We start from the raw sequence: 19,882 nt of genomic DNA, 5'->3' as shown, positions 1-19,882 counted from the left end.
ATGAGCTCCCTCTGACAAAGCCATGCTGACTATCACTGATCAAACCTTGCCTCTCCAAGTGGAGATAGATTCTCTCCTTTAGAATTTTCTCCAATAGTTTCCCTACCACTGACATGAGACTCACTGGCCTGTAGTTCCCTGGCTCTACAACACTTTTTAATAGCGGAACCACATTAGCTGTTCTCCAGTCCTCTGGCATCTCCCCTGTGGCCAGACAGGAATTAAAAATTTGGGTCAGAGCCCCTGCGATCTCCTCCCTTGCCTCCCTCAGCAGTCTGGGACACAAATCATCTGGACCTGGAGATTTGTCCTTTTTTAAGCCTGCCAACACCTCCAATACCTTGTCACTCCCTATATCAATTTGCTTAAGAACCTCGGAGTCTCTCTCCCCGAGTTCGATACCTTCATCCTCATTCTCTTGGGTGAAGACGGACGTGAAGTATTTGTTCAACACTCTACCGATGTCTTCTGGCTCCACCCATAGATTGCCCCCTTGCTCCCTTATGGGCCCTACTCTTTCCCTGGTTATCCTCTTCCCATTAAAGTACTTATAAAATATCTTGGTATTTTCCCTACTTTTACCAGCCAAACCGTTCTCATATCCCCTCTTTGCTCTCCTAATTGCTTTCTTAAGCTCCACCTTGCACTTTCTGTACTCCACTAATGCCTCCGCTGATTTGCTTCCCTTGTACCTGCTAAAAGCCTCTCTTTTCCTTCTCATCATAACCTGAATAACTCTGGTCATCCATGGTTCTCTGAGCTTGTTACTCCTTCCTATCACCCTAGAGGGAACATGTTGAGTCTGTACCCTCCCCATTTCCTTTTTGAACACCCCCCACTGCTTCTCTATAGATTTCCCCACAAATAGCTGCTCCCAGTCTACCTTGGCCAGATCCTGTCTTATTTTACTAAAATCCACTCTCCCCCAATCCAAAACATTTTTCTGCAACTTGTCTATTTCTTTGTCCATAACAAGCTTAATTTGTACAATGTTATGGTCGCTATCACTAAAATGCTCCCCCACCACCACCTCAGCCACCTGTCTGGTTTCATTCCCCAGAACTAGGTCAAAGCAGATCAACCATGGTCTTATTGAATGGTGGAGCAGGCTCAAGGGGCCGTATGGTCTACTCCTGTTCCTAATTCTTATGTTCCTATGTTCTTATGTAATTTGTGAAGAGGATATCGGAGTCTGCAAAGGAATATAGGTAGGTTACATGAGCGGGATAGAAAATGGCAGATGGTCAATGGGTATTTTTCGGGCTGGAGGAAGGTTTGTAGTGGTGTTCCCCAGGGGTCGGTATTGGGACCCTTGCTTTTCCTGAAATATATTAATGATCTAGATCTTGGTGTTCAGGGGACAATTCCAAAATTTGCAAATGATATGAAGCTCGGGAGTAAAAACAAAAAGCTACTGCGGATGCTGGAAATCCAAAACAAAAACAGAATTACCTGGAAAAACTCAGCAGGTCTGGCAGCATCGGTGGAGAAGAAAACAGTTGACGTTTCGAGTCCTCATGACCCTTCGGCAGAACTGAAGTATAGTTAGGTGAGAGGTGAAATAGGAAACAAAAACAGAATTACCTGGAAAAACTCAGCAGGTCTGGCAGCATCAGTGGAGAAGAAAACAATTTTCTATATTATATACAAATTATATACAAAAATATATTTCACCTCTCTCCTAACTATACTTCAGTTCTGCCGAAGGGTCATGAGGACTCGAAACGTCAACTGTTTTCTTCTCCACCGATGCTGCCAGACCTGCTGAGTTTTTCCAGGTAATTTTGTTTTTGTTATGAAGCTCGGGAGTGTTGTGAGCTGTGAGGAGAACATAGAACTTCAAGAGGACATAGACAAGTTGGTGGAGTGGGCAGATCGGTGGCAGATGAAGTTTAATGTGGAAAAGTATGAGGTGATGCATTTTGGTAGGAAGAACATGGACAGACAATATAAAATAAGGGGTGAAATTTTGAAGGGGGTGCAGGAGCAGAAAGACCTGGGTGTATATGTGCATAGATCACTGAAGGTGACAGGACAGGTGGAGAGAGCAGTTAATAAAGCAGATAATATCCTGAGCTTTATTAATAGGGGCATAGAGTACAAGAGCAGGGAGGTTATGCTGAATTTATATAAGACCCTCATTAGACCTCAGCTGGAGTATTGTATACAGTTCTGGGCACCATATTTTAGGAAGGATGTGAACACATTGGAGAGAGTGTAGAAGAGGTTTACAGGAATTGTTCCAGGGATGAGAAACTTCAGCTATGAGGATAGATTGGAGAGGTTGGGACTGTCCTCCTTGGAGAGAAGAAGGCTAAGAGGAGATTTGATAGAGATGTTCAAAATCATGAGGGGGTTGGACAGTGTAGATAGGGAGAAGCTGTTCCCACTCGTAAATGGATCAAGAATGAGAGGGCACAGATTTAAAGTGATCTGCAAAAGAAACAAATGTGATGTGAGAAATTTTTTTTTCAAACAGCGAGTGGTTTGGGTCTGGAATGCACTGTCTGGAAGTGTGGTGGTGGCAGGTTCAATCGAGGCACTCAATTATGAGGGGCATAGATAGGGTAGACAGGAAGGAACTTTTCCCCTTGGTGGAGGGATCAATAACCAGGGGGCATAGATTTAAGGTAAGGGGCAGGAGGTTTAGCGGGGATGTGTGGAAGAATTTTTTCACCCAGAGGGTGGTGGGAATCTGGAACTCACTGCCTGAAAGGGTGGTAGAGGCAGAAACCCTCATAACATTTAAGACGTACTTGGATGTGCACTTGCGACGCCATGGCATACAAGGCTATGGGCCTAGTGCTGGAAAATAGGATTTGAATAGTTAGGTACTTGTTTGACCGGCGCAGACTCGATGGACCGAAGGGCCTTTTTCTGTACTATAGACCTCTGTGACTATGACTCAAGAGGCATTAGATGATTATTTGAATAGAAACAATGTGCAGGGGTACAGGGAAAAGGCAGGGCAATGGCACTAGGTCACAATGCTCATTTCGAGAGCTGGAGCAGACACGATGGGCTCAATGGCCTCCTTCTGTGCCAATAAAATTCTGTGATTTTGTGACTCTGAGTATAATGTGGTAACATGTGAACTTGTCCACTTTGGCAAGAAGAAAAGAAAAGCAGCAAATTATTTAAATGGAAAGAGGCTGCAGAATGCTACAGTACAGAAGGATCTGGATGTCCTGGCTTTTGTATCACAAAACATTAGTATGTAAGTACAGCAAGTGGTTAGGAAGGCAAATCGAATGTTGCTGAGAAAAGAGACATGCTGTCAAAGCTTTTCATCATGCACTCATCAGGACTGATTCGCAAGAATACCAAATCTCAAAGGGAACAACAATTTATACTGCATGGGAAAAGGGTGCTGGCTGGTTGGCAAGTGGAGCCAAAAAGGCATTGTGCCAACCACACAAATGAGTAATGTGGTTTCTAAATTTCAGTGCTGGTGTGATGCTAGGTTTGTAGGCTATACTTCACAATGATTGGTGGATCGTATCAAAAAGCATGTTCCTTAGGCTGTCTGCAACAGGCAAAGTACTGACCGTACTCAATCAACCCATGCTTGCAAAACTCAGGACACAGTGTCCAACATTAGATGTGATACTGCGATTGGACAACATTTACTAAACAATCCCGATTGTGCTCAGAATTCTACTAACATCCAACTTAAGACTCTCAGTCAGTCTTGCATGTGGCTCACTTACGCATGCTAGAAGCTACATATATTCTACATGGCCCTGTACTTTGCAACATGTTAACACATTGCACCTTCTTCAACTAAACAAAAGCTTGAGGGACAGCCATTCGTTGGTTCATTCCTCATGGCAATGCTTTGACCAATAAGAATCGACCTGTCTGTTTTGAATTTAAACTAAATCTTGGCAGTTAATATTCCCTGGTACATTTACCATGGCAATGTCTCTACCAATCACAGTCAACTTACCAATCAACCAGCACTGTCTTCTCGTGCAGTATAATTTGTTGTTATCTTTAAGATTTGGTATTCTTGTGAATCTGCCCTGATGAGTGTAAGACAAAAGGCTTCAACAGCATGTTGCTTTTTTTTTTAGCAAGAATCAAGTTCTGTACAAGTGATTGGAATGTTGCCACTTGTTGCAAAAGGAATGGAATATAAAAGTAGGAAAGTTTTTCTACAGGTTGTACAGGGAATTGGTGAGACCACATCAATAGTGCTGTGTACAGTTTTAGTCTCCTGATTTAAGAAAGGATATAATTGCATCAGAAGCAGTTCAGAGAAGGTTCACTTGACTGATTTCGAGGATGAAGGGGTTATTTTATGAGGAAAGGCTAGACAGGTTGGACCTGTATCCAGTGGAGTTTAGAAGAATGAGAGGTGATCTTATTGAAACATATAAGACCCTGAGGGGACTTGACAAGGTCCTTCTTGTGGGAGAGACTAGAACTGGGGGACACTGTTTAAAAATAAGGGGGTTCCTATTTAAGGTAGAGAAAATGTTTTCTCTCAAAGTGTCTGTGTTTCTTGAATTCTCTTCCCCAGAGAGCAATGGAGGCAGGGTCATCTAATATTTTTAAGGCTGAGTTAGATAGATTCTTGACCAACAAGGGAGTCAAAAAGTATCGTGGGTCGACAGGAAAATGAAATTGAGGCTACAATCAGATCAACCATGGTCTTATTGAAATGTCAGAGCAGGCTCAAAGGGCTGAATAGCCTACTCCTGCTCCTAATCTCTATGCTCTTATGTTCTTATGTGTATCCTGAGTGCCACGTCACTCACTGGAGTCAGTGTACCAAAGCAACACTCCAAAGCATCACTTCCCACCTACAAGGAGAGCTGCAAGAAATAAACTCCATGAAATCTCCCGTATTGTGTCCAAAAGTACGATTATTTCAGACTGTTAGAAACTGCAAGACATTATAGTTTGGAACCTGCCACTCTTAACCTGGTCTGGTCAACATGTGGCTTCCATACTCACAATACTTAATTGACTTTTCATTCTCTCAAAGCAACTAGGAATGGAAAATAAAAGTGGCCATGCCAACATCCTCAAAACATCCTGAAAACAAACATTTTAAATAAATGAGGTTTGGTCTGATGTCAATCTATCACAGGACAGCATAACCGGTTACCAGAAAACATGTGATTATTCTATCGGACAGCCAGCATTATTGGGTATCTATGACGTACCATCTTTGCATTTCTTGTTGCTGGGTAGTTTTGTCATGGCTGATGTCTTGTACAGGTACCCACAGTGCACTGCAGGCTGTGAGATTTCGCTGTAAACGCCCATTGAAGCCAAGGAGTTAGGGCTTGAAACTTCTGCCGAAAGTAGATGACAGTCATGTTTCAGTATATGTTATACAACAACTTATACAATGTTACAGCAGTCATTGGATTGGTAAACCAAGTTAACAACAACTTGAATTTATATAGCACCTTTAATGTAGAAAAACATCCCAAGGTGCTTCACAGGAGTGTTATCAGACAATAAGCTGCCGAAGATTTTGTCTTCAGGAGCTGCACAGAGTGCCTGGGACATGTATTAAGTTTAGCATTTCTGTGAATTTTGATACATTGGAATGCTCTTTTTTTTGAAAGAATGTGTCTTTGATCACTTAACAGAACACAAAAACAATGGATGTTCTTCCAAAGCAGGCCACTTCAACAACTTGACCAGTGAAAACCAATCAGCTGGTTAGCACCTCTGAATGATCATCGCGGTATCACAGTGAATTGTAGCAGTAATTAACAGACTTGACCAATAACAAGTCCTTGGACTTGATCTTTTAGAGCTTTTCCCCAACAAGAAACACCTTAAACATTTACTCCTCCACCAATGCACAGTAGCAACAGCGCGTTCCATATTCACGATGCACTGCAGCGAATCATCAAGGCTCTTTCGACAGCACCTTCTAAACCCACTACCACTACCACCTAGAAGGACAAGGACAACAGACAGACGGGAACACCCCCATCTGGAAGTTCCCCTCCAAGTCACTCACCATCCTGACATGGAAATATATCGCCGTTCCTTCACTGTCACTGAGTCAAAATCCTGGAATTCCCTCCCTAACAGCACTGTGGGTGTACCTACACCACACGGACTGCAGCGGTTCAAGAAGGCAGCTCACCACCACCTTCTCAAGGGTCACTGGGAATGGGCAATAAATGTTGGCCCAGCCAGTGATGCTCACATCCCATGAAAGAATAAAAAAAAATGTCTGCAGCACCAGAATTTGAACACCTGCAGTCATCTTACTTCAGTGTCAGGGCCCAGATTCCACATCATACAATGCTGTATCCACATAAAATCACTTCTATCACTCGCCTGATATTATTGAACACAAACAACTCAGTTTCCAACTATTGGCCATCAATTAATTCTATTACTGCTTTAGCTATGTGACTGTATGACTAAGTAATATTACTTCCTTGCTCTATATTTATATTGTTCATATTCAAATCGGGTTTTGGGAGGTCCTCTTTCCTAGTTGTTGCCTCTCACGTATTTGGGACATTTCATTACATTAAAGGCACATTATAAATCTATAATCCAGTTCAGCAGAACAGGCACGAGAGGCTGAATAGCCTCCTCCTGTTTCTATTTAGTTGCAGGAACATATATATTACACTTGAGATGTGTGATGGTCAGCACATTGGTATTAACGACTCTCAGAATGATGCTGAAAGGTAAAGTTGTTGCATTTGTTTTGTTAACAAGATGTGGGGTTCAAGCGCCATCCCAGAGACTTGAGCACATAATTGAGCTGACACACAGTTGAGTACTGAGGGGACATAGAACTGTCAGAGCTGCCTTCCATCTGGTGAGATGGTAAAAACTGAGGCCCTGTCTGCCTTCTCAACTTGACACAAAATATCTCACAGCACAGTAATACCTCCAAGTACAGCACAGGAGTTCTCTCCAGCATCCAGGTCAAAATTTATTCCATATCCAATATCCAGTCTTTATCTCATTGTTGTTTCTATGATCTTGCTGTGTGCAAATTGACTGCATTATTTCCCCAAATTGCACTTCAGTAAAATATCTATGTGGCTATGAAATATTTTGTGCCGTTTTTTTGTTTTTGAAAGATGCTATATAAAGGTAAGTCATTTCTTTCTTTAACTTTGAGGAACTAAGCCTATTCAGCAGGGTGAGGACCAGTTAGTCTTTTCTTCTCTCTCATATTAAACATTTAAGCACAATCAGGACAGTTATAACATCGGCCAATGAAAACTGCTTTCCATCACCACAGGGCAGACAAGAGTAAATTGCCATCCAATGCATCTTAAGCATTTGCAAATACTTCCTCAATACAGATGTAAAAATTATGCACAGAATGCCACAGGAGGTAGTTTAATGCAGAGAGATCCTCTTGTGCAGAGATGGAGGTGTAGTGATAACATCAGTGGACTAGTAATCCAGAGGCCCAGGCTAATGCTCTGGGGACATGGGTTTGAATCCCAACATGGCGGATGGTGGAATTTAAGTTCAATTAATAAATCTGAAGTTAAAAAGCTAGTTTTACCTGACAAATATCAGTGATTGTTGTAAAAACCCATCTGGTTCACTATTGTCCTTTGGGAAAGGAAATCTGCTGTCCTTATCCGGTCTGACCTAGGTGTGACTCCAGGCCCACAACAATGACTCTTAACTGGCCTCTGAAATGTCCTAGCAAGCCAAACAGTTCAAGGGCAATTTGGGATCACCAATAAGTGCTGGGCCTGTCAGTGATGCCACATCCCATAAAAGAAGTAAAAGAAAATCCATGTGAAGCAAAGGCTGAGCCTGAGGAAATGCTCCCAGCTGAGTTCCACAGATAGATTTTGGCGGCAAAAACAGACATGTTGTCAAAGCTTTTTGCCTTGCACTCATCAGGACAGATACAAGAATGCCAAACTTCACATGGAGCGACAATTTATACTGCCTGGGAACAGGGTGCTGATTGGTCAGCAACTCGGCTCTGATTGGTCAAGGCATTGCCATAGAGAATGCCCAAGAGAACTATTCTCCCCCCAGGTTTTTGTTTCAGTCAAACAAGGAGCAATGCCTGGACATGTTCCTTTTGCCTGCAGAGAACAGGGCCCTGTGTACGAAAAACGCAAAATACTGCGGATGCTGGAAATCTGAAACAAAAACAGAAAATGCTGTTAGGGAGGGAGTTCCAGGATTGTCACCCAGCGACAGTGAAGGAATGGCCGATATATTTCCAAGTCAGGATTGTGAGTGGCTTGGAGAGGAACTTCCAGGTGGTGGTGTTCCCATGTGTCTGCTGCCCTTGTCCTTCTAGATGGTAGTGGTCATGGTTTTGGAAGGTGCTGTCTAAGGAGCCTTGACGGATTCCTGCAGTGCATCTTGGAGGTGAAACACACGGTTGCCAGTGTTCGTCGGTGGTGGAGGGAGTGAATGTTTGTGGATGTGGTGCCAATCAAGTGGGCTGCTTTGTCCTGGATGGTGTCGAGCTTCTTCAGTGTTGTTGCAGCTACACTCATCCAGGCAAGTGGGGAGTATTAATCACACTCCTGGCATGTGCCTTGTAGATGGTGGACAGGCTTTGGGGAGGCAGGAGGTTGAGTTACCTGCTTTGACCTGCTCTTGTAGCCACAATATTTATATGGCTAGTCTAGTTCAGTTTCTGGTCAATGGTAACCCTCAGGATGTTGATAATGGGGGATTCAGTGATGGTAATATCATTGAACATCAAGGGATGATGGTTAGATTCTCTCTTGTTGGAGATGGTCATTGCCTGGCACTTGTATGACACAAATGTTACTTGCCACTTGTCAGCCCAAGCCTGGATATTGTCCAGGTCTTGCTGCATTAGGGCACGGGCTGCTTCAGTATCTGAGGAGTCGTGAATGGTGCTGAACATTATGCAATCATCAGCGAACATCCCCACTCCTGACCTTATGATGAAAGGAAGGTCATTGATGAAGCAGCTGTAGATAGTTGGGCTGAGGACACTACCCTGAGGAACTCCTGCAGTGATGCTCTGGAACTGAGATGATTGGGGGAGGTGATGGCGTAGTGTATTGTCGCTGGACTAGTGATCCAGAGACCCAGGGTAATGCTCTGGGAACCTGGGTTTGAATCCCACCATGACAGATGGTGAAACTTTAATTCAATAAAAATCTGGAATTAAAAGCCTTATGATGAAAAAGCATTGCTGATTTTTGGAAAAATCCATCTGGTTCACTAATGTCCTTTAGGGAAGGAAATCTGCCATCCTTACCTGGTCTGGCCTACATATGACTCCAGACCCACAGCAGTGTGGTTGACTCTTAAAAATGCCCTCTGAAATGGCCTAGCAAGCCACTCAGCTGTCACCACCACCTCCTCAAGGGAACTAGAGATGGGCAATAAATGCTGGCCTGTGAAGCCCACACCTCATGAAATGAATAAAAAAAACAGCCATCTTCCTTTGTGCTAGGTATGACTCCAACCAGTGGAGAGTTTTCCCCCTGATTCCCATTGAATCCAGTTTTTCTAAGGCTCCTTGATGCCACACTCGGTCAAATGCTACCTTGATGTCAAGGGCAGTCACTCTCACCTCACCTCGGGAGTTCAGCTCTTTTGTCCATGTTTGAACCAAAGCTGTAGTGAGGTCAGGAGCTGAGTGACCCTGATGGTACCCAAACTGAGCAGGTTATTGTTAAACAAGTGCTGCTTGATAGCCCTGTTCATGACTCCTTCCACCACTTTATTGATGATCAAGACTAGGCTGATGGGGCGGTAATTGGCCGGGTTGAATTTGTCCTGCTTTTTGGTTACAGGACATACCTAGGCAATTGTCCACATTGCCAGGTAGATGCCAGTGTTGTAGGTGACTTATGCTTGCTCGACAGATTTGGAGGTTCAAGACTGAGATCAATAGATTTCATGATTTTAAAGATATCAAGGGTATGGGGATGCACAGGAAAATAGTGTTGAGTTGGAAGATCAGCCATGATCCAGTTGAATGATGAAGCAGGCTCAAGGGGCTCCATGGCCTATTTCTGCTCCTATTTTCTATGTCTATCAGGGCCTTAAATATACTCAGTGAGGGAGCATCTACAGCTTTCTGGCATAAATTCACAACCCTTTGAGTGAAGAAATTTGTTCTCATCTCAGTCCTAAATTACCTTTCCCTTATCTTTAGTTTGTGCCCCAATGTTCTAGATTCCCTGGCCAATGAAAACACCCTTTATCAAGTCCCTTCAGAATCTTGTTTGTTTCATGTGATCACCTCTTACTTTTCTAAAACCATAGGAATATAGGATCAGGAGTGGGCCATTTAGTCCTTTAAGGCTGCTCCGCCATTCAATTAGATCATGGCTGATCTGGTTGTGGTTTCAACTCCGCTTTCCTGTCTTTACCCCTTAACCCATTACTCTCTTGCCTAACTAAAATCTGTCTAACGCAGCTTTAAATAAATTCGCTACCTTATGGGGGAAAAGAATTCCATGCACCAACAACTCTTTGGGAGAAAAAATTTCCCCTCATCTCTGTCTTAAAAGGGACACCTCTTATTTTCAAACTGTGTCCCCTAGTTTTCGTCTCCCCCACAAGAGGAAACATCCACCCTTAGGATCTTATGTTTCTAAAGGATATTAGTGAACCAGATCAGTTTTTATAACAATCATTTCATGGTCATCATTAGACTTCTAATTCCAGATTTGTATTGACTTCAAATTTCACCATCTACTGTGCTGGGATTTGAACCCGGGTTCCCAGATTATTACCCTGGGTGTCTGGAATACTAATCCAGTGACAATACTGCTATGTCACCACCTCCCTTTAGAGCAACTCCTCATCCCAGGAATGAGTCCAATGATCCTTCGCTGATGTCCTGAGAATATAAACCCAATTTATTCTCTCTTTCATCTGAGTAAACCAATCAAGTGAACTTTTGCTGTACCGCCTCCAATTCAAGTATATTCTTCCTTAAATATGGAGACTATAATTGCACACAGTATTCTAGGTATGATCTCACCAAAGTCCTGTACAACTGTAACAAGACTTACTTGTTTTTGCACTCCAAACCTCTTGTATTAAAAGCCAATGTGCCATTTGTCTTCCTAACTGCTTGTTGTGCTTACCTGCTAACTTTGTACTCCTCACATTAATCTGTCTGTATCTCTTTGCTGCCTCTTTGTGCCTTCTTCACAGTTTACATTCTCACCTAACTGCCTAACTTTGTATCTTCAGCAAACTTAGGTACATTGCTCTCTGTTGTTTCAGCTAAGTCATTAACACAGATTGTAAATAACTGAGGCCCCAGCACAGATCTTTGTGGCACTCCACTATTCACAGCCTGCCAACTTGAAAATGTCCCATTTATCCCTACTCTATGCTTTGTGCCCAATAACCAATCCTCCAACCTTGCTAATATATCACCCCTAACTCCATTGGTCTTTACATATTAATCTTTTGTGTGGCACCTTTTCGAATTTTGGAAATCCAAGCTGCATCTACTGGTTCCCCTTTATCTACCCTACTAGTTACATCCTCAAAAACTCCAATAAATTTGCCAAACAGGATTTCCCTTTGGTAAAACCTTGTTGACTTTGCTCAGTTGGTAGCGCTCATAAAGATTGTGGATTCAAGGTTCACTTGAGATGAGAGCACAGAAATATAGGCTAACACTCCAGTGCAGTACTGAGGGAGTGTTGCACTGTTGAAGGTGCTGTCTTTTGGATGAAACATTAAACTGATTTCGCAGGTGAGGTGTAAAAGATCACATGGTACTATTTTGAACAAGAGTAGGGATGTTATCCAATATTTATCTTTCTACCAACCACTAAAAAATCAGATTATCTGCTCATTATCACATCGTTGTTTGTGGGAGGTTGCTGTGCACAAATTGACTACCATGTTTTCAACATTACAACAGTGGCTACACTTTAAAAGGTGCTATATAAATGCAAGTCTTTTTTACTTCCTATAAGTGATTTCAGTCCTACACCAGCATGGTTGGCTCTTAACTACTCTCTGCAGTGGTCTAGCAAAGCCACTTAGTATATCAGGATGACCTGGGCTGGCAATAATTAGCAATTTCATCTTAAAGGGACAGGCTGGTGTCTAAATGTGGTAAGCCAGTGTCTTAAAGGGACAGGCTAGTGTCTCTAAGTGACAGGCCAGTGTCTTAAAGGGAAAGGTCAGAGTATTATAAGGACAGGAAAGTGTCTTAAAGGAACAGGCGGGTCCTTAAAAAGGACTGGCTAGTGTCTCAAAGTGGCGGGGCAGTGTCTTAAAGGGAAAGGCCAGTGTCTGAAAGGGACAAGCTAGAGTCTCAATGTGACAGGCCAGCGACTAATAGGGACAGGCCAGTGTCCTAAAGGGAAAGGCCAGTGTCTTAAAGGGAAAGGCCAGTGTCTTAAAGGGAAAGGCCAGTGTCTTAAAGGGACAGGCTGGTGTCCTAAAGTGACAGGCTAGTGTCTTAAAGGGATAGGCCAGTGCCTCAAAGGGACAGGCTAGTGTCTTAAAGGAGCAAACCAGTGTTTCAAAGTGACGGGTAAGTGTCTGAAAGGGAAAGGCCTGTGTCTTAAAGGGACAGGGTGGTGTCTTAAAGGGACAGGCCAGTGTCTTAAGAGGAGAAGCCTTTGACAAGGTGCCACATAGGAGACTTATAAAGAAGGCAAATGCACATGGGGTACAGGGTAATTTGATAAGGTGGATTCAAAATTGGCTTAGTTGTAGGAGGCAGAGGATGATGACAGAAGGTTGCTTTAGTGACTGGAATTCAGTGTCCAGTGGCGTACCACGGGGATCTGTGCTGGGTCCCCTATTATTCGTCATTTATATAAATGGTATAGATGACTATGTGGGGGGTAGGATTAGTAAGTTTGCAGATGACACAAAGAATGGACGGGTGGTTAACAGTGAGGTTGAGTGTCTTGGGCTACAGGAAGATATAGACGAGATGGTCAAATGGGCAGATAAGTGGCAGATGGAATTTAACCCTGAAAAGTGTGAGATGATACACTTTGGAAGGAGAAATTTGACAAGGAAGTATTCAATGAACGGCATGACACTAGGAAGTTCCAAGGAACAAAGGGACCTTGGCATGTGTGTCCATAGATCTCTGAAGCGGAGGGGCATGTTAGTGGGGTGGTGGAAAAGGCATATGGGACACTTGCCTTTATCAATTGATGCATAGATTTCAAAAGTAGGGAGGTCATGTTGGAGTTGTATAGAACCTTGGTGAGGCCACAGCTGGAGTACTGTGGGCAGTTCTGGTCGCCACATTATAGGAAGGATGTGATTGCACTGGACGGGGTGCAGAGGAGATTCACCAGGATGTTGCCTGGGATGAAACATTTAAGTTATGAAGAAAGGATGGATAGACTTGGGTTGTTTTCGTTAGAGCAGAGAAGACTGAGGGGCGACCTGATCGAGGTGTACAAGATTATGAGGGGCATGGACAGGGTGGATAGGGAACAGCTGTTCCCCTCAGTTGAAGGGTCAGTCACAAGGGGGCATAAGTTCAAAGTGAGGGGCAGGAGGTTTAGGGGGGATATGAGGAAAAACTTTTTTACCCAGAGGGTGGTGACGGTCTGGAATGCGCTGCCTGGGAGGGTGGTGGAGGCGGGTTGCCTCACATCCTTTAAAAAGTACCTGGATGAGCACTTGGCACGTCATAACATTCAAGGCTATGGGCCAAGTGCTGGTAAATGGGATTAGGTAGGTAGGTCAGGTGTTTCTCACATATCGGTGCAGACTCGATGGGCCGAAGGGCCTCTTCTGCACTGTGATTCTGTGAACTGGAGAGAATGAATTAAATAGCAAGTAAATTTAAAGAGAGATATTACAGGAGAGGACTAATAAATTATTTCAGAAGTGAGGTGGACTGAGTAACAAATGAGTAGCAAGCTATCCATAAGCAGATTATTTCCGTAACATCAAATGGAAACATTACTCAAGTCACACTTGAACATTTGACATTTTCCAGTTGTAGAGTGTGGTTTAAATTGAAAAATTTACAACAATTTTAGTTGCTACTCTGTAGCTATTTTAAGCCCCATTAAATTAGAGGAAAGCATTTAAGCCTTGCCCCTTAGGCAACATTTCAGCGCGATGTGCAGCTGAACTATTCAATCAAATTTCTCAGGTTTGTAGGAATTCAAACCAACTGTATGAGGGGGCTTCAAACAGGACTGAGATTTACCTGAAGTGAGGGAATGCTGCACATGTCACACCACATTCTCATGGGAAAAATGTTTCCAAAATTTTAAAACCACATCAGGTAGTTTTCTGTTTAGCTACAACATTTTTATTTTCTCCTGGAATGAGGGCAACATTGGCAAAGCTGAAAGCAAAATACTGCAGATGCTGGGGTGTGGCAGTAGTGGTGCTCGGGGTGCTCCTGAGCAGACAAGTGGGGAATTGAGCTTATTTTCTCCTCCTGATCATTGCTCTGTGTACTTGCACAGAGCCTAATATGGGCAAGATCAGCTCTGAAGAAGGGTCACATGGACTTGAAACGTCAACTCTGTTTCTCTCTCCACAGATGCTGTGAGACCTGCTGAGCTTTTCCAGCATTTTCTGTTTTTTCTTCTCTAAGGACAAGATTGTGACTGGCTGTAAGGACCAAGATGGTTCCTTTGTGAGGTTATATACAACAGCATGGGGGACAGAGGGGTAGTGGCAATGTCTGTGGGCTAATAATCAAGTGGCCTTGGATAAGGTCCAGGAGTCATGGGTTCAAATCATACTACAGCAGCTGGTGGAATTTAAGTTCAATGAATAAAATCTGGAATGTTGTCCCTTTATTGCAAGGGGGAATGGAGTATAAAAGTAGGGAAGTCTTGCTCAAATGTATAGGGTGAGAACACACCTGGAGTATTGCATGTAAGTTCTAGTCTCCTTACTTAAGGAGGAATATATTTCCATTGGAAGCAGTTCAGAGAAGGTTCACTTGGCTAATTCCAGGGATGAAGGGGTCCTCCTATGAAGAAAGGTTGAGCTGGTTGGAGATGGATATAGATAGGTTGACTGTGTGGGCAAAGACTTGGAAAATGGAGTTTAATGTGGGAAAATGTGAAGTTGTTCACTTTGGCAGGAAGAATAAAAAAGTAGAGTATTACTTAAATGGAGAACAACTACACAATTCTAAGGTGCAGAGGGATCTAGGTGTTCTAGTACATGATTCACAAAAAGGTTAGTATGCAGGAACAGCAAGTAATTAAGAAGGCTAATGGAATGCTATCCTTTATTATGAGAGGGATTCAACATAAAAGTAAGGATGTTATGCTTCAGTTATACAGGGCGTTGGTGAGACAGCACCTCGAATACTGTGTGCAGTTTTGGTCTCTTGATTTAAGGAAGGATGTAAATGCACTGGAGGCTGTTTAAAGGAGGTTTACTAGATTGATACCTGGAATGAGTGGGTTGTCTTATGAGGAAAGGTTGGACAGTCTGGGCTTGTTTCCACTGGAGTTTAGAAGAGTGAGGGGTGATTTGATTAAAGTTTACAAGATCCTGAATGGCCTTGACAAGGTGGACGTGGAAAGGATGTTTCCTCTTGTGGGTGAGTCCAGAACCAGGGGGCATTTTTAAAATTAAGGGTCTCCCTTTTAGGACAGAGATGAGGAGAATTTTTTTCTCTCAGAGCGTTGTGTGACTTTGGAACTCTCTGCCTCAGAAGGTGGTGGAGGCGGGGTCATTGAATATTTTTAAGGCAGAGGTAGATAAATTCTTAAAAACAAAAAGCTAAAAGCTACTGCGGATGCTGGAAATCCAAAACAAAATAAAAACAGAATTACCTGGAAAAACTCAGCAAGTCTGGCAGCATCGGCGGAGAAGAAATCAGTCAACGTTTCGAGCCCTCATGGCCCTTCAGCAGAACTGAAGTGGCTTCAGTTCTGCTGAAGGGCCATGAGGGCTCGAAACGTTGACTGATTTCTTCTCCGCCGATGCTGCCAGACTTGCTGAGTTTTTCCAGGTAATTCTGTTTTTATTTTGTTGTAGATAAATTCTTGTTAGGCAAGGGAATCAAAGGTTATCGGGGTTAGATGGGAATGTGGAAATCGAAACACAAGAAGATCAGCCATGACCTTATTGAATGGCGGAGCAGGCTCGAGGGGCTGAATGGTTTACCCCATTCTTATTTCTTATGTTCTTTTGTGTCATGTAAATATGCTTAAAAAGTATTTTGACAGGGAAGAGGGCCAAATGGAGGTGTTAGTGGTGGTAGATAATGATAAAGAAGTAGAAATACAGGATTCTAAAATTGATTTTCCTCTAACCAAATTGGATAATGAGGGGGTACTTAAAAATTTAAATGTAATATTGAGTAACCTTCCAGAGAAGTGTCAAAGTGATTTGGAAAAGCTATTGTGGTCATACAAAGATATTTGAGGAAATAAGCTGGGGAGGACAAATTTAGCTATATATGATGTATCTGTACAAGTTTCATCTTCGCTGAGGCAACATCCCCATAGAATAAATCTGGCAAAGTTAACACAAATACAGAAATAAATCAAAATGATATCATTGAGTCTAGTTGCAGTAACTGGAGTTTGCCTGTTGTACTGGTACCGAAACCAGATGGAACACAAAGACTGTGTGTGGACTATCGAAAGGTGAATGTGGTGACAAAAGTGGATTCACATCCTATACTGTGGATGGAAGGTTGTATTGAAAAAGTGGGACAATCAAAATTTATCACAAAGACTTGTTTAGCAAGTACCGTTGTCGGAGAGAGCAAAGGTGATATTGGCTTTTGTGATGCCACATGGACTATATCAGTTTAAAGTAATGCTGTTTGGTATGAAAAATGCACCCGCAACATTTCAAAGACTGACAAAGTAATTGCAGGGCTGAGAAATTGTGCTGTTTATATTGACAACTTAATAATTTTCAGTCAGACGCGGGAGGAGCATTTACAGCTTCTGGAAGAATTATTTACTCGATTACAAGAAGCTAATTTGGTGATGAACTTGTCTAAAAGTGAATTTGCAAAAGCACAAGTTACGTATCTAGGCCACACTATCGGACATGGTAAGGTGGCTCTGAGAGATGTGAAAGTCAAGGCTATCATGGATTCCCCAGTGCCTACAACAAAATGAGAAGTTTTGAGATTTCTGAGCATGAGTGGGTTTTATTAGAAATTTGTACCAAGTTTTAGCCAAGTGGTTGCTCCACGGACTGAACTATTAAAAAGGAACAAGAAGTTTCAATGGGCACTGGAGTGTCAGAAGGAATTTAACAATTTCAAAACTGCATCAACTACGACATCAGTTTTGGCCGTACCCAAGCAATTTCAGTTGGCCATTGGCACAAGTGACATAGGCATTGGGCTGTACTGTTACAAGAAGATGGCACTGAAATAGAAAAACTGATAGGGTATTTTTCAGAAAAGGATGCACAACCTGGAAGATATTCAACAATCGAAAAGGAGACTCTGGATTCGGTGTTAGCATTGCAGCATTTTGAGATTTATGTTACAGACAATTCGTCAGAAGCAATCGTTTATACAGACCACAATCCTTTAAAATTTCTGGGCAAATTTTGAGACAGAAGGGAAAGGCTATTCAGATGGAGTTTATGACTGCAACCATTTAATGTGGTTGGATAAAAAAATCTGTTGCAGATGCATTGTCAAGATTTTGAAGCTTAAAGGGAAAATTGGACATTTAAAACCTGGACACTGGACTGGAATGATTTCCGTTGATGCGAAGGATTTGTATATATATATTGTTATGTTAATGTATGCATCTGGTAATGTAATAGTGTAAGTATATGGATAAGTATAGGGGATAGGATAAGATGGGTTAATAAAAATGAAGCCATCTTTTTAAATTATGACAGTTCATTTTTTAACAAGGAGGGGGGTGTCAGGAGTATACAATAATTCTCATAATGTTATTGGAATTTATTGTAAAATAGTGGTATCTGTGTCTGTATGTGTCTGTATATGTGTGTATGTATGTGTGTGTGTGTGTGTGTGTGTGTGTGTGAGAGAGAGACTTAAGTGGATTAAAGGCAGCTGGCTTTGCTGTAAACGTGGTAAACATGGGTGAAGTTTACATTGTGAGGCATAAAAGGACATTTGCACTTTTAAATCAACCACACTACATTGTCTTCAAAGGAGGAGTGAAATGTACCACCGAGCCAGGTGAACTTCAGCAATAGTGTGTTTATTTTTCTTCAGATTACTGGTAAAACTTAGTTCTATAAGAGATTTTTATTACCAGAAAGATAAAGTCCAAAGACATAGTGAAACAAAGGGAATTTGCATTCAATGGGGAAAATATGTATAAAGGAGTGAAGGCTATGTGTAAGGGAAGGCATTTTTAAGATCTAACAAGTGTGAAAAGCTTTCAGCATCTATGCCTCAAGCTGCTGTCTTCAAAGGACTGAAGTTAATATAAAAACATAGAAACTAGGAGCAGGAGTAGGCCATTCGGCCCTTCAAGCCTGCTCCGCCATTCATTATGATCATGGCTGATCATCCAACTCAATAGCCTGCTCCCGCTTTCTCCCCTTATCCTTTGATCCCTTTCGCCCCAAGAGCTATATCTAACTCCTTCTTGAAAACATACAATGTTTTGGCCTCAACTACTTTCTGTGGTAGCGAATTCCACAGGCTCATCACTCTCTGGGTGAAGAAATTTCTCCTCATCTCAGCCCTAAATGGTCTACCCCGTATCCTCAGACTGTGACCCCTGGTTCTGGACTCCCCCACCATCGGGAACATCCTTCCTGCATCTACCCTGTCTAGTCTTGTTAGAATTTTATAGGTTTCTATGAGATTCCCCCCTCATTCTTCAGAACTCCAGCGAATATAATCCTAATCGACTCAATCTCTCCTCATATGTCAGTCCCGCCATCCCAGGAATCAGTCTGGTAAACCTTCGCTGCACTCCCTCTATAGCAAGTACATCCTTCCTCAGATAAGGAGACCAAAACTGCACACAATATTCCAAGTGTTCCAGGTTTAAGGAAACTCACTTTGAATTTGACTGGTTCAGGATATTGTGTGTCACCTGGCCTGTGTCTTTTAAAATCTACGGACTGAATCTTCCGGTCGGCATGCGGGGACAGGTCTGACACATAAACTGATGCGCGATGACATTGGGCGTGCGTCCTGACGTCATCACATGTCATTTCGATATTTTGTTCGGCGGGTGCGCACTGAAGGTGGCTGCGCGCCCGCCAAACTGTCAATGGCCTATTAAGGCCATTAAAAAAGTAATTACACTTGTTAAGAATGCTGCCCATCGAACTTGAAGGTTGGGGGGCAGGCGAAGAGCCCAAGCGGCCTTTGAATTTTTCAGGAAACCTCATCCATGGGCAGGATGAGGTTTCCTGAAGCTTTTATGAAATAAATAAATAAATTTTACTAAGTTCACAAACATCTCCCAGCTCTTGTGACACTGTCACACGGGGGGACATGTTTAAATAAATTTTTACTTTACTTATTAAAAAGATTCCTCATCCATTCAATCTCCCTGAGGCACGGAGCTGCCTCAGGGAGATTGTTGCACTCTTTTGTACACAGGCACGAAGAGCCCAACACCGACTCTCCCTCCTCCCCCTGCCTGCACAGGTAGCGCTGAGCGCTACTGTCCGCGCGTTACACTGGGTGGGCCTTAATTGGCCCACCCGCATAAAATGCTGGTGCACAGCTGATCGCGGGCGGCGATTGGCTCTGCACCCGCCCCTGCCACCCAGCCCACCCACCATAGGAAAAATTCTCTCCTATGTGTCTTACTGTTGCCTTAACGAAAGTGTAACTGGGAGTCAGATTAATTAGGGGATTTAGAAGTTATTATAGTAGTAATTTGTAGACACATGTGTGTGCTTAAGATCATTTATCTTATTAATAAATGTTAAATCTAGTTTTGTTAAAAAACCTATAAGACTCGGTGGTCCTATTACTACTGAATTCAAGGCAGGCATCTCAAAATTT

At 42.7% G+C, this 19,882-nt stretch overlaps 1 protein-coding gene across 3 annotated transcripts in view; it reads right to left on the bottom strand.

Moving 5' to 3' along the window:
• The window catches only part of arap3 (ArfGAP with RhoGAP domain, ankyrin repeat and PH domain 3), a 328,942-nt gene that overhangs the window by 120,313 nt on the left and 188,747 nt on the right, over positions 1-19,882 (bottom strand). For all 3 annotated transcript variants that reach the window (XM_078551238.1, XM_078551241.1, XM_078551239.1), the window contains one exon: positions 5,175-5,306. In XM_078551238.1, coding sequence (XP_078407364.1) covers positions 5,175-5,306 — 132 coding nt within the window. The remainder of the gene's footprint in view (positions 1-5,174; positions 5,307-19,882) is intronic.

This window comes from Cetorhinus maximus, chromosome 10 (genome assembly GCF_964194155.1).
Source record: "Cetorhinus maximus chromosome 10, sCetMax3.hap1.1, whole genome shotgun sequence".
Classification (NCBI taxonomy): domain Eukaryota; kingdom Metazoa; phylum Chordata; class Chondrichthyes; order Lamniformes; family Cetorhinidae; genus Cetorhinus; species Cetorhinus maximus.
This window is presented reverse-complemented; position numbering and strand designations above follow the sequence as displayed.